Source organism: Arachis stenosperma, chromosome 4 (assembly GCF_014773155.1).
Source record: "Arachis stenosperma cultivar V10309 chromosome 4, arast.V10309.gnm1.PFL2, whole genome shotgun sequence".
In the NCBI taxonomy this organism is placed as follows: domain Eukaryota; kingdom Viridiplantae; phylum Streptophyta; class Magnoliopsida; order Fabales; family Fabaceae; genus Arachis; species Arachis stenosperma.
This window is the reverse complement of record NC_080380.1, coordinates 126,548,688-126,569,046: the sequence shown is the minus strand read 5'-3', so window position 1 is coordinate 126,569,046 and position 20,359 is coordinate 126,548,688. Positions and strand designations below refer to the sequence as shown.

At 31.7% G+C, this 20,359-nt stretch overlaps 1 protein-coding gene across 1 annotated transcript; it reads right to left on the bottom strand.

The window, feature by feature from the left end:
* Positions 1–17,538: 17,538 nt before the first annotated feature.
* Positions 17,539–20,063, bottom strand: LOC130975456 (uncharacterized). The gene is made up of 5 exons (XM_057900253.1): positions 19,063–20,063; positions 18,650–18,946; positions 18,459–18,558; positions 17,769–18,366; positions 17,539–17,615 (listed from the first exon to the last, which is right to left on the bottom strand). The coding sequence occupies exons 1-5, from the start codon at positions 20,061–20,063 to the stop codon at positions 17,539–17,541; spliced, it is 2,073 nt and encodes a 690-aa protein (XP_057756236.1).
* Positions 20,064–20,359: the final 296 nt, after the last annotated feature.

The window sequence follows — 20,359 nt, the reverse complement described above, 5'->3', positions numbered from 1 at the left end:
GTCAGTGGTCACGCATTCGTCTCGGAATTCTCTACAAAATCCAGTGAGCAATTTGGTAAGAACTTTGCATTTTCTGACCCAAATCTTCTCCATTCAATTTCTATTTTTGGGGTTTGGGGTATTGAAGAATTATATGATTTTGATGGTTTAGGTGAACTCTAGCAGCGGGTAATCACTGGATTTTGCCCGTTTAACTCGTAGGTGAGGTAAGAATTTGTTGAATCCTAATAAATTATTAAACTTGTGAGCTCTATGTTGATTATGTGATATTAGGTGGATTAGATTGTGTTTATTGTTAATTTGGAGCTCAATTAGTGGTTTGGGATGAAGTTCCAACATTGGAGCTTATAGCTTGTGGAATGAGAGAAATTTGAAGTGTCGTTGGCTTCAGGGAGGAACCGTCCAAGATATGGTTTAGGTTTCTCGTATTTAATATATAATGTTCTGTGAAAATTTAGGCTAGATAACCATAGGATAGGTTGGAATATATGAGTATATTTAATATTTAGTAACCTTGACAAGAATTGTGATATGGATTTAGTGTTTGTTGAATAACTGTTAAGAGATATATTGTGAGTTTAATGTTGGTTTGATAAGTGTTTAGTGATGAGTTGATGCATGATATCGTCGAATTGAGAAATGGTAGGATGAGGAGATTGTAGTTTGTTGTGGATATGGAAATAGCATGTTGAATGATGTGCTGATGATAGTTGGCAAGTTGATGGTAATGGAATTGTACAGGAGATGGAGTATAGATGATCATGTTGATATAAGTGAAGTTAAAGCATTAAAATTGTTGAAAATTGAGGTTTAATGAGGGATGGTTGGATCTGGAGTGATATTGATATGATATTGTGTGGGTTTGGTGCTGATTTTGAATGTTGTAGGTTGGTTTCTGAAAGGAACTTGCAAATAATTGAGGTTTGAGGTTTTGTGTAAAAAATTAGTTTTTGGCCGAACTTCGGCGAGCCATAACTTGACTTCTAGACTCCCAAATTATTTCAAACTTATTTCAAATGAAAATTGGGTCTGTGAAGTTTACACTATTTGAAGAACGGAAGGAAAATGATTTAAAACGAAAAAGTTATGCGCGCCAAAAGTTTAGGATTTAAAATAGCAATTCTGCAGCTTTTCAAACTTAGTTAAATTTTTGGAAAAACGCATGTCCACGCGTACGCGTGACATGGAACTTTTGCGTACGTATGTACCTCCTTCGCAGACAAATGCTACTACCTGATTTGCATGCGTACGCATAATCAGGGGATGCATATGCGTCTTGGCCTAAACGCGTACCGACGCGTACGCGTGGGTCACGCGTACGCGTGGGTCACACGTACGCGTGGCCCTGTTTTCAGCAAAAACAGATTTTGTGTTTTAAAGCTCAAACTCGAAGCTCTAGATTTCTATTTTCATTTCTTTAGTCTAAATATTATTAGTAGGCCTAGTCATAGAATGAAGTTAGGAAATTGTGGTAACTTGAAGGTGAAGAAAGATTTGTTTAAAAGGTAATATGATTAGAGGAGATGGTATTTGATCGATAAAGATGATAAAAATGGTATAAGAGGTAATTGAGAGAATATAGTGACATTAATAATAATGAGATGAGACATGAATCTTAATGATGTTAAATAATTGAGAATGATGAGATGAGACGTGAATCACTGAGATTGGAAATGATAAATTGTAAGAAATGATTGAATAACTTGAGCTTGGGCCGCTTCCCTCCCTATGTCAGCCGGAATTTTTTTCGTGGTTATTATTGAGCTTGGGATGTTGTTTCTCCCATGTCAACCTGGGATCACTACAAAAAATTCTGGTAAAAACGGTGGTTTTTTTTGTATTTACGGTGGTTTGAACCGCCATTATTACCAATAATGGTGGTTTCGTAAAGCGATGTAATTCTGGGCGTCATTCTGGTTATTACGGCGGTTTTCTGAAAACCATCACAATTCTCTGGGTTAAAACGGCTATTTTTGAATAGGTTAAAATGGCGGTTTGAACCGCCGTCATTTCCAGGATTAAGATGGCAGTTTTTGGATAAGTTAAAATGGCGGTTTGAACCGCCATTATTACCCTGACAGAGTGGCGTTTTGGTTGGTTAAAACGACGGTTTAAATCGCCATTATTTCCAGGGTTAAAATGGCAATTTTTGGATAGATTAAAATGGCGTTTTGAACCGCCATTATTACCCTGACAGAGTGACGTTTTGGTTGGTTAAAACGACATTTTTACCCTGACAATAGCGTTTTGGTTGGTTAAAATGACATTTTTGAACTACCGTTTTACCCTGACAGTGACATTTTTTATCGTTTTAAAAAAATAATTTTTACCGTCATTTTTTATCGTGTTAAATAAATAAATTTGTCATTAAAATTTCACAATAGCAAAAAATCATAATCCATAAATAAAATATTATATAAGTCATAAACAAAATATTAATATAATATTTAATTTTTTATTATTGAAAATCAAAAGTAATAACTCCTATACAAAATCTTGTCTTACTAAACTTACCAAAATACAAGCATTGCAATAAACACTAATCAGTCAAATCTACCATCCAGTTCACTAAACTATGTTAATATCTAATAATGTATTTAAACCATCTAATAAGTGCTGTTTTTACTACTTAGAATATGAATATACAAGACAAGTAGCTTAGCTAAGTGATGATGAATAAGATTTGGAGGCCAAAAGTTTTCTCCTTTTGTAATTAACTTTAAAACAAGCATGTCTTAGTTTCTTGGTCTCTTGTGTGAGTTTCATCCCAGGAACTTGCTCCAACACTCCAACTTCATTATCCAAACTCATCTCTTACAAAGATTTGTAGGAACCTCTCCTGTCAGGGAATTTCTATCAAGCCGGCTGTTATAAATTAAAATTATAACAATGAAAAGATGTCATTAGAAACAATATATAACTTGTCAAATAATATAAAGAGAAAAAATAAAATTAGATTGGTAGAAAGAGTCGAGAAAATTTATTAAAAAATTGAAATATGAAGTAATTACTTACAAAACCTCAAGTGTCTAAACTAGTCCTAATGTTTCTGGTATAGAACTAGATAAATCATTTCCATCAAATAATCTGCAAGGAAAAAGAAAAGGTTGTTAAAAATGGTAAAATAGAAGACATCACAAGCTTATAACACTAATTTTTGGAATATAAGAAAACCCAACGAAGGTGGTATTTTTCCAATAAAGATTCTCCAATGCATTTGGAATGCTTACTGAGAAAATTCCTATTAAACTGACTAATCTAATTTCTCTTGAAGTCATAAAACTTAAAACACTAAACAGTAGAATCAAGTAAAAACTAAAATAGTTGAAACTAATAAGGTTAGGAAACTATGAACAAATATATAAATAGGTACAAATTTAATAACAATGCAACCAAACATGCAAAAAGAACTCGACAATTTTCCAAGGTCCCAAGAAGTGTATTATGCCATATATCCATGTTGCCATCCCTAAAACTATTCATATCTATATGTATGGGTGCCAAATTTGACATGCAATCATGTATCCCAACTTTTCTTTCTTGTCCAGCATTCTCTTTTCCTGATATTGTATGAAGCTGCAGTGGTGATAATTAATATAATGTTAAGGCCTTATCATAAGGACTACTACAACATATGTTTCTTGTACAGAAGCCTTTGTGTAAATGAACAAAACAAAAATAATATAAGAAAACTTACCCTTACAGCCAAAGCTTTTATGACCTCTTTTGCTGCTTTGGACTTAGCAGCTTCCTCCTTTGATACAAACCAACTCTCCTCAATTTTCTGTTGGCACTCTTGTATCTTATGGTTTTTGAGTTCACATTGTTCTTTAACTATCAAAAAGAACATGCATAAGAGAACACATTAAATGCACAGTCAGATATTTTTAAATACGCAAGTGAACAACACTGGTTAATTTGCTACTCATATATAGGAAAATCAGAATGAGAGGAATGAAATGAAGCAACCTAAAGGGCTAAATGCTCACCAGTTATCCTAACGGAAAATGCGAAAACAAATTTTACAAATTTGAATTATAGTTGAATGCTGGAGATACATACAAGAATATTTTCATTTATACAAATCTCAGCAGGATAATTAATTGTTTCTTTATCACAAATGCAGCATGTAGAACATTGAAACAAAAGTTACCTCAGCTCTCAGGCTCTGAACTTCTTCGATGAGCATCTATTCAGACTTTTTTGTATCTGACTCTGCACTAGAGAAGTTGAATGCTGCCGCCGGAGATTCTATATTTGGTGGGGCAACAGTAGCTACTTTATTTTTCGACGAAGAAACATGCCCAGCCAAATTTTCTTTACAATTGATTCTAAACTGGGCAAGGCATGCAACTTGCCCTCATTGGGGCATCCCACCTAACATAAAAGAAGAACTATCTTCTAAATGTTGCTGGCTCTGTTGATTTTTCCAGTTCTTTCTTCCACTGGGCATGCTTTTCCTATAACATGATAGGCCGAGCGTCAAGAGAGGACCCTGTGCCATAGTTGTCTCTCTTCTATCTTCAGTAACTTGGACAATACAGAATAAATTTAACAATTAATAGTTAAATAGTTAAACCATTAACATGGACAACACAAAATAACAGGATTCCAGATATAGCAAAAGTTAAATCCAAGGATATAACAAATTAATAATATTGGAATAATCTTTCAAAAAGTTCTTTTGAATCTTTTAAATTGCAAGACGCTTGCAGGGTCAGAGCTAAAGATTCAGCTGCAACAAGTGGACAATAAACTAACTCTGATTGCTTAGTTTGCATCTTATAGACAACAGCAATATATATTTATTGTTGCCTCTGTACTACTTGTGGCATTTAAATTTTAGAAAAGAGAAAGATAGTTAAAAGAAGAAGCAATTATGGCCCACATTACCTCACAGAGAAGGACAATAGTGCATAAGAGAAAGATGGAACGATAAGGCGAGAGGGACAAGCGGGACCAATAGTCTTGAGGACAACTTCAACCTTTTTGACATTAGGGTTTGAATCTTCTACAATGTTATGCCGGTCCATTTTCTTCTCCCTGTAATAGTTAATATCTTCTTCTTCTAGTGATCGATCATCTCTCTCTCTCTCTCTCTCTCTCTCTCTCTCTCTCTCTCTCTTTCTCTCGCTTGGTATCTCCGGCAACCCAAAGCAGCACGTGAACGAACTTCGATGGAAGATGCAGACGGACACTCTTAGATGTTTATTTTTTTGGTATTTGCAGTCTTAGATGTTACGTCAGATCACATCACGCAAAGCAAGCTCGTCTCAATATCCCAACTTCGCAGACATTGTTCTGCTTTATATACTTCTGCACCAGTAAGAAAATTAAAAATCAATGGAACCAAAACCAAAATTAACAATCAAGTAGTGGCACAATTACAAAATTAACAATCACAGGGAGTGGACCAAAATCAAAATTCGATGGAACCAAAACCAAAATCAAGAAGAGGAAAACCCTAAATTCGGTAATTTGATAACGACACTTCACAAGAAATGAACCGAAATAGAACTTCCATGAAATTACTAGGAAGAAACAAGCAATAAAGAGCATCGAGTCAATTATCAAAGCCTCATGAAAGATGAAATACTAGAAAAAATAATTAAGAGTGAATACAAAATCAAATTCGAAAACATTATTGAGAGGGGATGTAGTTAGAATAATTAGCATATAATAATCATTCAAGTTATTATAACAAGAGGATGTTACAAATCTAAAAGTGAGAACTTAGAATGCAAATTGAGAAACAGATCGAGGAGGCGAAGCCACGTTAATGGATAAAGAGAAGCTAGCAGAGCAAAAGCTCGAGAAAGGAGGAGAAGCTCGCAGATCTGGAGAAAATCTTGACGAAGGAGGAGAAGCTCGAAGGACTGAAAATGGCGTTTCTGCGACAGCAAACTCGGTGGAACTTCGCATCTTTGGATGGAATTTCAGATCTGAGAGATTAGGACTTCCTTTCTCTTTTTAATAGTATGATTACAGGGCGGTTTAAAACCGCCAGAATCACAGGCAACCACCATTAAAAAAGAGATGGATTACGGCCATCACATAAGTTGCCCTAATTAATGGATATTACGGCATTTTCATACAACTGGCATAATATTAATGCCATTTTATACTTCTTTTTTTGTAGTGGATTCGTCCTACGGATAATATTCAGCTTGAGGTATTATCTTCCCTATGTCAGCTTGGGGTATTATTTTCCCCATGTCAGCTTGCGGTGTTGTCTCTTCTCCCCATGTCAGCTTGGGAATTCTCCCCATGGTGTATTTTTGAGCTTGAGAACATGTCGGGATGGCTACGTAATCGATAGTTGATATCAACGGCCATAGGACAGGTATGCATCATATGCATTTGTATGTAGGCTTGTTTGTGCATTAATTGAGATTGCCTAATTGATTATAATATGCTAATTGTCATAATTGATATCTGTATTATCTGTATTCTACCTGTGCTTGCTTTGTCTGCTTCTTTGTCCTTGTATTTACTAGAGATGGAGGAGCGGAGGAAAGGCGGAGAGATTAAGGATTTTATTTAAGTTCCAGTTAGATTTAAGGAATTGATTTAGTTTAGAAATCCTTAGAGAACCACCCTGATTTATGATTTCTGTTTAGTTCTTTAAGTTTTATAATCCGAGTGTCACCGTTCTAGGATTGCCTCTGGCATTTTCAGGACCTTATATATTATGTGTATGGCACCTTTACCATGTTGAGAACCTTCGGTTCTCACCCCATACTGTGTTGTTGTTTTTAGATGCAGGTCGAGAGGCACCTCGCTAGGCGTCTAGATTCCTGAAGCGGAGTGGTTTCTGGGTTCTTTTGTTATGTAGGTTATGTATATATGTACTTAGCTTTCTCTCCAAGAAACGTGTTTATTTTGTTCCTCTTAGAGGATAAAGGAGAGTTAGGGTTTTACCTATGTATCTGGGGTTTTTGGGATATGTATATATGTATGTAAATATTCTTCGGCCAGCCTTGGTTTCGCAGGCTGAGTTAGGAGTTAGTTATTTTGTATCATTGACTTTCTATTCTCATTTTCTGTCTATTTATACTTATTATCTTTAGATTTCTTAGCACGCAAGTTATCTCATTTCTTGAGTGATGCACTTTTAAATACACAACAAATTTAATTTCAAATTAATTTCAATATTTGTGTTGGATGAAGTTTAAAAATAAAACAAAATCCTGAAAAAGAATAAAAAAAACTAGAACTAAAGTAAAAAGAAATATGTCTATCATTATATTTATAAAAACAAAGGGAAAAAGAAAGAAAGTTATCCTGTTGTGATAAGAATGGATGTTTATTAATATGGGTGGTTGAGCTTTTTAACATTGAAGGATTTAACTTCTCAAAATAAATTGAGATAATATATATAATATTAGTAAATATATCTCTTTGTGGGTATAAGGTGCAATATATATAATATTAGTAAATATATAAATTACTTCTATTATAATGAGATAATAGTATTGGTGAACATTAATACTAGAGTCTTCTATTTATACTTCTTAATTTTATATTTATTTCTTCTTTCTTATTTATTTATTTTACAGCACGTTATCAGCACGAGACTTTGATCAAAATTTAGGAAGACTCTGATAATAAATTTTCATTATGTCAAAACTATCTCATCTTGAATTTAATGCTCTTGATATATCTGGAAACAACTACTTGTCATGGATACTAGATGCCAAAATCCATTTTGATTCAATGGATCTTGGAGATACCATTAAGGTTGAAAATAATGCATCCCAAAAGAATAAAGTTAAAGCCATGATCTTTCTTCGTCATCATCTTGACGAAGGATTAAAAAATGAATATCTCACACTAAAAGATCTTGCAGATATGTGAAAGAACCTTGAAGAAAGGTATAATCATCAAAAGATAATTATATTTTCTCAAACCCGATATGAGTGGATACACTTGCATCTATAGGATTTTAAATCCATAAATGCATACAATTCAGCAATTTTCTGAATTACCTCACGAATGAAATTATGTAGAAAAAAGATAACTGATAATAACATATTAGAGAAAACTTTCTCGATTTTTCATGCCTCGAATGTGCTCTTGCGGCAGCAGTATCGGGAAAAAAATTTGAAAAATATTCTGAACTAATTTCTTGCCTTCCTGTTGCTAACCGTAACAATGAATTGCTTTTAAGAAATCATGAAGTGCACCCAACTGGCGTCGCCCCATTTTTTGAAACAAATGCGGCAAATCATAACCCTAGAAGAAGTAAATGGCAAGGTTTTAGTAACAAAAAAATTATGAAAGGAAAAAAAATTATGTTCACAGGAAAAGATCTCACCAGAAGTGGGATAAAGAAAGAAATAATGGGCAAGATAAATTAACAAAGGATAAATATTTCCATTGTGGTGGAAAGGGCCATTAGTCGCATATATGTTGTACCCCAAGGCACCTAGTTGATCTTTATCAAGTATCTTTGAAAAATGATGACAAAGAAAAAGAGACAAATTTAATTTTGTTTCAAAGGAGGTTGCTAAAAATTACACCACTCATTATGAAGTATCTAATTTCTTTTAGGATCCTAAAGGAAATATTGGTAATTTGATCAATGATGAAAAAGTTTAATATTTGGGTTTGCTAAGTATTTATGTAAATAATAATATAAGAAATTTTTTGTTAAATTTTATTTTCTATGTATTTGGATTTTAAGTATGATTTATATAAATAATGTTTAATAAAATATTAATCTTTATGTTCACTAAATGTGTCAAATTCCCATTATAATAATAATAATAATAATAATAATAATAATAATAATAATAATAATAATAAATAATAATAATAATAATAATAATAAAATTTTTAGTATATGATACTATTTTTATATATAGTGCTTTTTAGAAAAATAATTCCAATAAAAAAATATAATTTTACTATGCATGTACTTTTATTTATTTTATTATTATTATTTATCTTTGAAGAAAATGGCAAAGACATATAATGAAGATGTTTGCCTTGCGAATAGTGCAAGTTTACATACCATTCTTAAAAGTAATGTATATTTTACTCATCTTGTACCAAAAGAAGATTGTGTTAATATAATTATTGACTCAGGTAATGTGATAGAAGGGTCCAGAAGATCTATAATTTTATTTTTTGGAGGAACAAAATTCATAATAAATAATGCACTATTGTCTACTAAGTCTCTAAAGAACTTGTTAAGTTTTAAAGATATTCGCCAAAATGGATATCATATTGAAACAATGAATGAAGGAAATCATGAGTACTTATGTATCACAACTCATGATTTAAATAAAAAGATTATATTAGAAAAGTTACCCTAACTTTCATCTAGGTTATATTATACTAAAATTAGTGCAATTGAATCACATGACATTGTAAACCAAAAGTTTTCTTAGCCCAAATGAATTTATAATTTGGCATGATCGATTGGGTCATCCTAGAACAACTATGATGCAGAAAATTATTGAAAACTCCCATAGACATTCACTAAAGAACCAGAAAATTCTTAAATCTAGTGAATTTTATGTGCTGCATGTTCTCAGGAAAAGCTAATTTATTTAAGGACATCACTAGTAAAGATTGGATTTGAGTCCCCTTAATTTCTAGAAATAATTCAAGGCGATATATGTGGACCTATTCATCCACCATGTGGAGCTTTTAGATATTTTATGATCCTAATAGATGCATCTTCGAGATGGTCACATATGTGCTTATTGTCTTCTCGCAACCTGGTGTTTGCGAGATTACTTGTTCAAATTATTCGATTAAAGGCACATTTTATAGAAGATCCAATCAAAACAATTTGCATTGATAATGTTGGTGAATTCACTTTTCAAGCCTTTGATGCTTATTGTATGGCAAATGGTATAAGTGCTGAACATCCAGTAGCTCATGTTCATATACAAAATGGGCTAGCAGAGTCACTTATTAAACGACTCCAATTGATTACTAGACTCTTACTTATGAGAATAAATCTCCCAACTTCTGCTTGGGGGTATGCCGTTTTACATGCTATAGCACTTATTCGATTGATGCCAACAAGTTACTATCAATTCTCTCCTCTACAATTTGCTTTTGGCCAGCAATCAAATATTTTCCATTTAAGGATATTTGGGTATGCAATATATGTCCCAATTGTCCCACATTTTTGCACCAAAATGAGACCTAAAAAAGTTAGAAATTTATGTGGGTTATGATTCTCCTTCTATAGTGAGGTATCTTGAGATGCAAACAGGAGATGTGTTTAAAATTTGATTTTCATATTGTTATTTTGATTAATCAAAATTTTAATATTAGGAAAAAAAGAATAAGCTTCTTGAAAAGGAATTTAGTTGGAATGCATCATCCTTGATGCATTTAGATCCTCGATCAGAGCAATATGAACTAGAAGTTCAAAAGATTATACATTTGTAAAGAATAGCAAATGAATTACCTGATATATTTTCTGATACGAAAAGGATTACTAAATCCTATTACAAGCTGAAAATACTCCAAATCAAATTGATGTTTTCCCAGTCAAACAAATAGCTACCAAAACAAATTCACGTCAGAAGCGTGGTAGGCTTGTCGGTTCTGAAGACAAAAATTTTGGGAAAAGAAAAGAGGTAAATACTATTCCTGTTGAAAAAGATAAAAACATAATAAAGACACCTGTATTTGTCCAAAATTCTGATATAATTTTGACACTAGAAGAAGTTCAAGTACCTAAAAATTCTGAAAATTGTAAAAAAGATGAGATCTCGATAAATTATGTCTTTACAGAAGAAAAATAGAACCGAAATAAAATAATTGCCAATGAAATATTTGCATATAATGTAGCATTACACATCATGTATAAAAGTAAGGATCTTGAGCCAAGAACAGTCAAAGAATGTCGAGAAATGAATGATTGGCCAAAATGGGAGGAAGCTATGAAGGCTGAGTTAGACTCACTTGCAAAACATGAAGTCTTTGGACCTGTAGTCCATACATCAGAAGATGTAAAACTTGTTGGATACAGATGGGTATTTGTGAGCAAACGATATTAGAAAATGAAGCTAAATGCTATAAAGCTTGACTTGTGGCACATAATTTTTCATAAAGGTCCGGTATAGATTATGAAAAAACATATTTTCCTATAGTAGATGCACTCACATTGCGTTATTCGGTTAGTTTATCCGTATACTGTAAACTACATATGCATCTAATGGATGTAGTGACAGCTTATTTATATGGATCATTAGATCGTGATATCTATATGAAAATTCCTGAAGGACTAAAGATATCTAAACAATCCAATGAATACTCTCAGAGGTTATACTCAGTCAAATTGCAAAGATCTTTATATGGTCTAAAGCAATCTGGACGAATGTGGTATAATCGTCTTACTGAGTATCTGGCCAAAAACGGATTCAAGAATGATGATATCTATCCATGTGTTTTTATAAAGAAATTTGCATTTGGATTCATTATAATTGCTGTATGTTGATGATTTAAATATTATTGGAACCCTTGAAAAGATTCCAACAATTATAAAAGCTCTAAAAGAAGAGTTTAAGATGAAAGATCTTGGAAAGTCTAAATTTTGTCTCGGTCTACAGATCAAGCATTAAAAAATTGGGACATTTATTCATCAAACAACATACACAAAAAAGACCTTGAAGAGGTTTTATATGAATAAGTCACATCCATTAAGTACCCCAATGATCGTAAGGTCTTTAGATGTGGAAAAGGATCAATTCCATCCTAAAGAAGAAAATGAAAATATCCTTAGTCCTGAAGTACCATATCTCATTGTCATTAGAGAACTAATGTATCTTGCTAATACTATATGACTTGACATATCATTAGTAGTGAATTTACTAGTAAGGTATAGTTCTTCTCCAACTAAAGACATTGGAATGGGATCAAACAAATCTTTTGATATCTTCATGGAACAGTTGATAGGGGACTATTTTATCTATATGAATCCAAGTCACAATTAGTTGTCTATGCAGATACGGGATACTTATTTGATCCACACAAAGAAAGATCTCAAACAGGATACCTATTCACATGTGGTGATATAACTATATGGAGGTCCACGAGACAGACAATAGCAGCAACATTCTCCAATCATGCTAAAATACTAGCGATACATAAAGCAATAAGTCGCGAGTATTTTCAGCTCAAGAGTTTAATCCAATATATTCTATCATTATGTGGACTGACTGATAGAAAAATAGCTCCAACTGTTCTATTTGAGGATAATACAGCATGCATTGCTCAACTTAAGGGTGGATACATTGAAGGTGATAGAACAAAGCATATTTCTCCCAAATTCTTGTTCACTCATGATCTTCAAAATCAAGGAACAATTAATATCCAACAGATCCACTCAAACGATAATTTGACAGATTTATTTACAAAGTCACTCCTAAAATCCTCCTTTGAAAAATTGGTACATCAGATTGGGATGCGCCGACTTCGAGATATTAAATAATGTCGACAAGAGGGGGAGGTTGTACTCTTTTTCTCTTGGTTAGATTTTTATCCATATTGGATTTTTCTTAACAAGATTTTTAACGAGACAGTCATCATCACAACGAATATTGTACTCTTTTTTTTTCACTAAAATTTTTTTCATTGGGTTTTTCTTTAGTAAGATTTTAATGAGGCATAATTTTAAATGGACATTCAATGAGGAGTGTTGTGATAAGAATGGATGTCCAAATATGGACGACTGGGCTTTTCAACGTTGAAGGATTTAACTTCTCAAAACAAATTGAGATTTAATGAAGTTTGAATATTTGAACTTATTACACGTATAAATAGAGGATAAGGTCTCAAGCAATAGACACATTACAGTAATATATAAACTCTCTCTCTCTCTCTCTCTTTTCTCTATCTCTCTATGGGTATAAGCTGCAACATATATAATATTAGTAAATATATGAATTACTTCTATTATAGTGAGATAATAGTATTGATGAATATTAATACTAAAATATTCTATTTATATTTTTTATTTTATATTTATTTTTAATGTATTTATCTATTTTATAACAGCTCCCATATTTTTTTTGTTACTTTAATAAAAAAACTTTAATAAGTCCATTCACCACATCTCAAAAGCAACAACAGCTTGACGCCTTGACCATAATTTACTTGACCTAAAAGAGAAAAAAAACTTCCGTAATTAAAATTTATTAATTATAAGATAAATGACTACACTAGTCATATCAACACAATTTCATTGCAGCCTTGAACTGCACAAAAATAAATTTCAAGATGTCAGATGTTAGTAAACAAAACATAAGTTTTTTTATTTAAATAAAATAAAGACTCAAAATGACCTCATTTTCTTAAATTAATTTTCAAAACGCAAAATTTTTATTTTTATTAATATATAAATTATCCCAGGACAATATGTTTTAGATAATATGTTAAATATTACACTCTAAAATAATTTATATTTAGATGTTTTTTCAAAAATTGCTCATAAATCGTCATAGGGTAATGAGCTTCTTAAATTGAACGTAAATCGTCCCATCCTATAATAATTTATACTTTTTATTCTTAAAACACAACAGCTTGGAACGATTTATATTCAAACCTAAACCTCAAGAGTCTGTGACGATTTACATGTTGGAGGCTAACCCTCAAGATTCTGTGACAATTTACGTATAGATTAAAATGACATTAATAATTTGGATAGATTAATATATATAATAGACAATGGTTTTCATTGAATGAAGATTAATAGATCTTATTTATTAAATTATATATATATATATATATATATATATATATATATATATATATATAGTACATATAAAGATATGACCACTGAACTTACTCACTTTGAGAATTTTTAATGGTTATAATTATTGTATGAAAAAGTATATAGAACCAAGACTTTGAATCAGCCAACTTAAACAATATTATTTAATAATTAATTTTAAATTTTTAAAAAATCAAAATTTAAATAATTAGCATTAATTAAGTTTTGGGTAATTAGGGTTAGAAAAAGTAACCTTCGTAGAGATCTAAACACATTCTCAATAAACACCCCTCTCCTCGCCTGGACCTTCCGTCACCCAGAACGCCGCCTGACCACTACCAGATTGCGCCACACACGTCGCCGTTGGAGGGAGCTCTCGCGTGAACGCCGTAGCCCCTCCACTCCACGATTCACAGCAGCAAAGATGACCACCGCAACCCCTTTCTCTCGCGTTGGCAGCAGCGCCGCCGACCACTCCATCGACCTCTCCCTCGCGAGTCGCAGCAGCGCAGCCCCTCTCCCCCCGCGATTCGAGGCAACGCCGACCACTGCAACGCCCTTCCTCTCCCTCTCGATTCCACCTTCTTAATCCTTTCTCCTTTCTTTCTGATGAACCAATTCATATTCTTTTAGTTTTTTTCTAATTTCCTTCTTTCTCTTGCAGTTTAATTTAAAATTCAATTTTTTTATTGTTAATTTTGATATTTTTGTGTTCTGTTGTTGCTGATGAAGATTTAGGTATGCCATTATCCTTGAAAATTCTACACACCAACACCATGTAGTACCTAAAATTCCAAATCTTTTAATTGCTAACTCCAGCAATGATTTACTTGTAAGAAAATAAACAATGCTATTTAGTTTTGAAAATTATAGTATTTTAATTGGATGGATGATATCGGATCATCAAATTTTTGTAATAATTTTGTTGTTCTCTCTTCCTTAGATCAACGGATTGCAAGTCATTGATCTTACAGGAATGTCACAAGATCTTGCTTATCTTGCCAGTGATGCAGATTTGGTCATCTTAGAAGGGATGGTAAGTTCTTCCTTGGATAATGTTGGAAACTTCTATTGTATTGATCAATGCTAGATGCATTATTGGGCTTTGAAACTTGAAATTAAGTAGGATAACAAGGGAAGTAATGTTTTGGTTAGAAGTTATATAGTGGTATCAGTCTTTCTTGGTTTAAATTAATTATCAACTTACTATACAATGTAATAAGATAGTTCCTTGTTTGAAGAAAGCTTTGTATAGCAAATTCTTAAGCATTTGGATGATTATAATTAAAACATTGAGATTCTTATTTTCTTTAAAATCAAATGTTAGCGGTGCGTTAATTGAGTTATTTGTTCAGGCCTTTTTTTGTATATTTTTTTATGCTCTTTTTATATGTACATGTGGCTGAAAAATTATTAAGCTACTGCTTTTAAGTTTTGTTTTTCTGCATACTATGATCTTGTTCTATTCCATTAAAAAAAATTAAAGGTGTAAGAAAAGAAAAGGAAGGAAAACTTATGTGGCTTCTTATTCTTGTTATGGTTCATATACTCCTTAAATTCATTCGAATTGCCCTATGAAATAGAATTATGAAGATTTACGTATTCATATTTTGGCTACTTATATATTTACTTTTCTTTACTAGTTTTTGGTTGGTGTCTAATTATCATTATATATTTTTCTTTATGAGAATCCAAAGAGTTAGAACTTGAGAGCACCATAGCTTTTCACTGGTTGAGGACATATATTGAGCATAAGAATTATACTCCGCTCTTACATTGTGATATAAGCACTAAGACAAAACTAAGTTCCTAAAGATTTGTTCTAGTTGTTATGTGTTTTAATTTATGGGTTATTTTTGTTTTGGTGGATGTTTCATTTTCTTTTAGCTGGATATTTCTTTTCATTCTATATGGATTTGTCTGCTAATTCAATCACTACTAGAAATAGGGCTTTTTCGGACAAAAATTTCAAACGAAATTTATTCCGTCTGAATGACTTTTTCATTTCGGACAAATTTGAGACAAATGTTGAACAATTTTTAGTGGAGATATTGAAATAATATATTCTGTCCTAAATTTGTCTAAATTTTGTCCCAAATTTTGGCGCCAAATTTTTTTTAGATGGCGCCAAAATTTTCATACAGATTAGCAACACATTTTGGACAAAAACTATAATTCGTTCGTATTCCATATGAATATGCGCAATAACTTCAGACAGATTTGGGACGCATTTTGAAAAATGTTAATTTTATCCCAAATTTGTCTATAATTAGTCTTAAATGCTTTTACTATAACTAACCCTTCGAAATAGACAAAATTTTTTTCCACAAATTTGAGGCAAAATAGCATCATTTGTAAATTCCGTTATTTATAAAAAAAATTTAAAATTTAGTATAAAAATATTATTTATATTTTAAATTAGTCTATGATTTGTCCCAAATATTTTTACTATTCTAAAATAAAGTTTTTTTTCCCTAAAATAACCTTAATTATATATAACTTATAAAAAGGTACCGTTTTTGTTTGCACCTTTCAACTCCAAAACTTCTTGATCAAAATATGAAATAATCATCATACCAATTAACATCTTATTCATTATTATACATATTTTTTAAAATTAGATTAATAGGTACGTTAGCGCTTATTTATGCAGGCTTTTTTTATATAAATAAGTAAATAAAAAAATTAATTCTCATAATACGCATGAAGAGAAAGCTTTACAAAAATGCGCAGGGCCATTGTTCACAAAGCATCCGCGAAATAGATTTAGTGTCATCATCTCAGGAGAGGCGCACACGAATTGGAACTTCTGGTGGGGGAAGCCATTTGGTGCCTGGCGCCAACGAAATGGATACTTTTGGTGGGGTTACCATGAAATTTAGTTGGTTTATTTTTAAAATATATTTTTAAATATTTTAAAAATAAAAAAATCATTTAATTTTTTATTAAGTTAATAATTTATTTTTATATAATATCAAATATGAAATAAATTATAATCTTAAAATAATTAATTGAATCATTATAGATCAACCATTAAAATATAAGACTAGTAAATTAATCTATTATTCACCATAAGCGTACTCAGTATTAAATAAAAAAATTTAACAAATATACTTATTTAATCCTAAATTTTAGAACTAAATTGACTATATTAGTTTTTTTTCTATCATTGTATATTATGTTTGGCTTTTTTTTAGTTAAACTTGGGAGACTCTATCTTTTTATTTTTTTTATATACTCTATCTTCTTTTTTTTATTCTTTTATTTTTATTATATTTAATATTAAATTTCTCATACAAATTTTTATATACCATCTTATATTTAATTTTGATTTTTTTTAGTTACCTCATATTATTTTTTAATTTATTCTTTTAATTATTTACGTTATAATAATTCAAATTTTAATTTTTTAACAAATTTAAGATAAAGTGTATCAAAGAATTACATATGTAAAAATCTTAAAAATAAATTAGAAGAGTGCTAGGGGTCAGCAGATTTTGTGATTTGTAGTCATCAATTAGTCATCAGTAGTGTTTTTAATGGTGTGAGGTTACATCTAATGGTGGACAATTACTCATTTTTCCTTTAATGATTAAATGCTGGCCAAATTTTAATAAAGTGCTGGCTCCTAGACTTTCTCAATAAATTATATCCAATCTTCTAAAAAAATAGTAAAAATAAAATATAATAAAAAAATAACGTAAATTAAAAAAGTCATATACTTTTTCATAAGATTGTAGTATATTAAAAATTTAAAAAAATACAAATAAATACATTTCTTAGTGGACTTTTTCATACTATTCATTTTGATTTTCATCCTCATTGTTCTCGTCGTCGTCCTCGTCTTCATTCTCATCCTCATCCATATCTTCGTCTTCATCCCCAAGTGGCTCATCATCATCATCATCATCATCATCATCATCATCATCATCATCATCTTCTTCTTCTTCTTCTTCTTCTTCTTCTTCTTCTTCATCATCATCATCATCATCATCATCATCTTCTTCTTCTTCTTCATATCTTGTACTATTGGTATCCAGTAAATCAACAACAATATCAATATCATTTGAGATATGATTGTTAGATTGATTTGTGCCATCTTCTTGATATGCAAAATCCTCCGTTGTTTCAATCTCAATCTCACCTCTTGCTTTAGTCTTGAATACAAACCACCATTCTGCTTTTTCCTTGGTGTTGCTCATTGAATGAGGTGCAAAATATACTTGAATTGCTTTATGTGCAATGATAAATGGATCATATTTACCATATCGTCGATTCTTTCGAATCTGTATGATTCCATACTCTTTGTTTACCTTTGTTCCTTTGCCAATCGTGGGATCAAACCATTCGCATTTAAATAGTACAACTCTTTTTAGTGGTAGCCCAGTATACTCAACTTGGATAATTTCATTAAGCAGGCCATAGAAATCATTTTCATATTCACCATAACCTGTGCCTTTGACACATATTCCATAATTTTGAGTTGACTTTCCACTTGAGTGAGATCTTGTGTGAAACTTGAAGCCATTGACTTTGTAAATAGGCCAACATTTAACAATTCTCAAAGGACCCCATGCCAAGGAATGAATATTCGAATCTGTCACATTATTTAAAGGATCATAAACCTATATTAAATAAGAACCAATAAGTTAGAATATAATATGTCATCTACCAAAAATTGTGTGTGCAATAAGACTATCATATCATGTTGACTTACATAATTTTTAAACCATTCTGCAAAATCCGCTTCAATAAATTGATCAACTTGTTCATCACTTAAAGTAATATGATCTTGGCGTATGAAATCCACAAAGATCCTATAGTACATGAATTTCAAATAAATTAAAATTATTAATATAAGAAAATATTATTAATAGTAAGAATATATATAGGAAGATAAATACTCACTCAATATATGGCTTAATTTCATCACAGTTTATTAGTATATGATTCATGGCTGCACTGAATTCTTTGTCATCTAAATAACGAGTTTTGCATTCACCAGCCAAACAACCAGGCAAATTAAAAATAGACAAATTTTGCTCAATTGAATCATCACCTTCATCATTTTGCTTTGCATCGATGCTAGTTTGGTTAAAATAGTACTCACAAAAGTAAGAAATCTCCTCAATTAGGTATGATTCAACGATAGATCCTTCAACATGTGCTTTGTTCTTGACCTTTTTTTTAAGATGATGGAGAAACCTATCATGAAAAAATTTATAACAAAAATCAAATAACAAATAGTTGACTTAATAAAACAGTAAAAAGAAATTTGAGAGTAAATATAGAGTGTGAATAAGGTACCTCTCAAAGGATACATCCATCTATATTGCACAGGACCACCAAGCAATGCTTCAAATGGCAAATGAATAGGTAGATGTTCCATTGAGTCAAAAAATCCAGGAGGAAAAATACGTTCTAGCTTGCATAGCACAATTGGAATATTTTCTTCTAGCTTATTTAGAACATCTTCTCGTAACGATGTTGAGCACAAATCTCGAAAGAATTGACTTGACTCTGTTATTGGCTTCCAGATCTGCTCTGGCAATGAACTAAAAGCAATTGGCAGTAAACGTTCCATAAATATATGACAATCATGACTTTTCATTCCATATAACTTGCCCTCTTTCATGTCAACACATCTCCCTAAATTTGAAACATACCCATCAGGCATCCTTAACTCTTTCACCCATTCACATATTGCCCTCTTTTGCTGGAGGGTAAATGTGTAGTTTGCTTTGGGTTTTATAATTTTACCTCCACTTTGTTTTGGCAGTTCTAAATTTTTTCTCTTGCAGTATAATGACAGATCCATTCTAGCCTTTGTATTATCTTTAGTCTTCTCTTTGATGTCCATGACAGTATTGAATATATTATCAAATACATTCTTCTCAATATGCATTACATCAAGGTTATGACGGATTAAATTATGACGCCAATAAGGCAAATCCCAAAATATGCTTCTTTTGGTCCAATTATGCGTACTTCCATATCCTTCTATCTCAAGTTGCTCAACATCACTTATCTTATCATAATTCTGAACTATATACCATATTTGCTCTCCAGTCAATCTTGGCGGAGGTTCTGATCTCTCAATTCTATTCTTATAGAATGCATCCTTGTTTCTTCTAAACATGTGATTATTTGGCAAGAATTGTCTGTGGCAGTCAAACCATGATGGCTTTCTCCCATTTTTTAATTGGAATGCCTTGGTTCGTTCCATACAGTATGGACATGCTAGCCTGCCTGCTGTCATCCATCCAGATAACATTCCATATGCAGAAAAATCATTAATAGTCCACAACAATGCAGCTCGCATTACAAAATTTGACTTGGAATGAATATCATAAGTTAAAACGCCATCTTCTCATAGTAGTTTTAGCTCATCAATCAAGGGCTGCAGGTATATATCAATCCTGGTTTTAGGATTACGAGGACCAGGAATAATCATGGATAAAAACATGTAAGGAGTTTTCATGCACATAGAAGGAGGCAGGTTATACGGAGTGACAATTATTGGCCAACATGAATATTGTTTACCAGATTGACCAAAAGGGGTGAATCCATCAGCACATAATCCTAGTCTGACATTGCGTGGTTCTTGAGAAAATTGTG

Bases quoted from the DNA above. Each gene is read 5' to 3' on its own strand.
- LOC130975456 (XM_057900253.1), bottom strand. From the start codon at position 20,063: ATGCGAGCTGCATTGTTGTGGACTATTAATGATTTTTCTGCATATGGA. The intron at 18,947-19,062 runs GTATCCTTTGAG...TTTTCATGATAG, and splicing joins CCTGTGCAATATAGATGGAT to GTTTCTCCATCATCTTAAAA. The intron at 18,559-18,649 runs GTGAGTATTTAT...CATGTACTATAG, and splicing joins GAAATTAAGCCATATATTGA to GATCTTTGTGGATTTCATAC.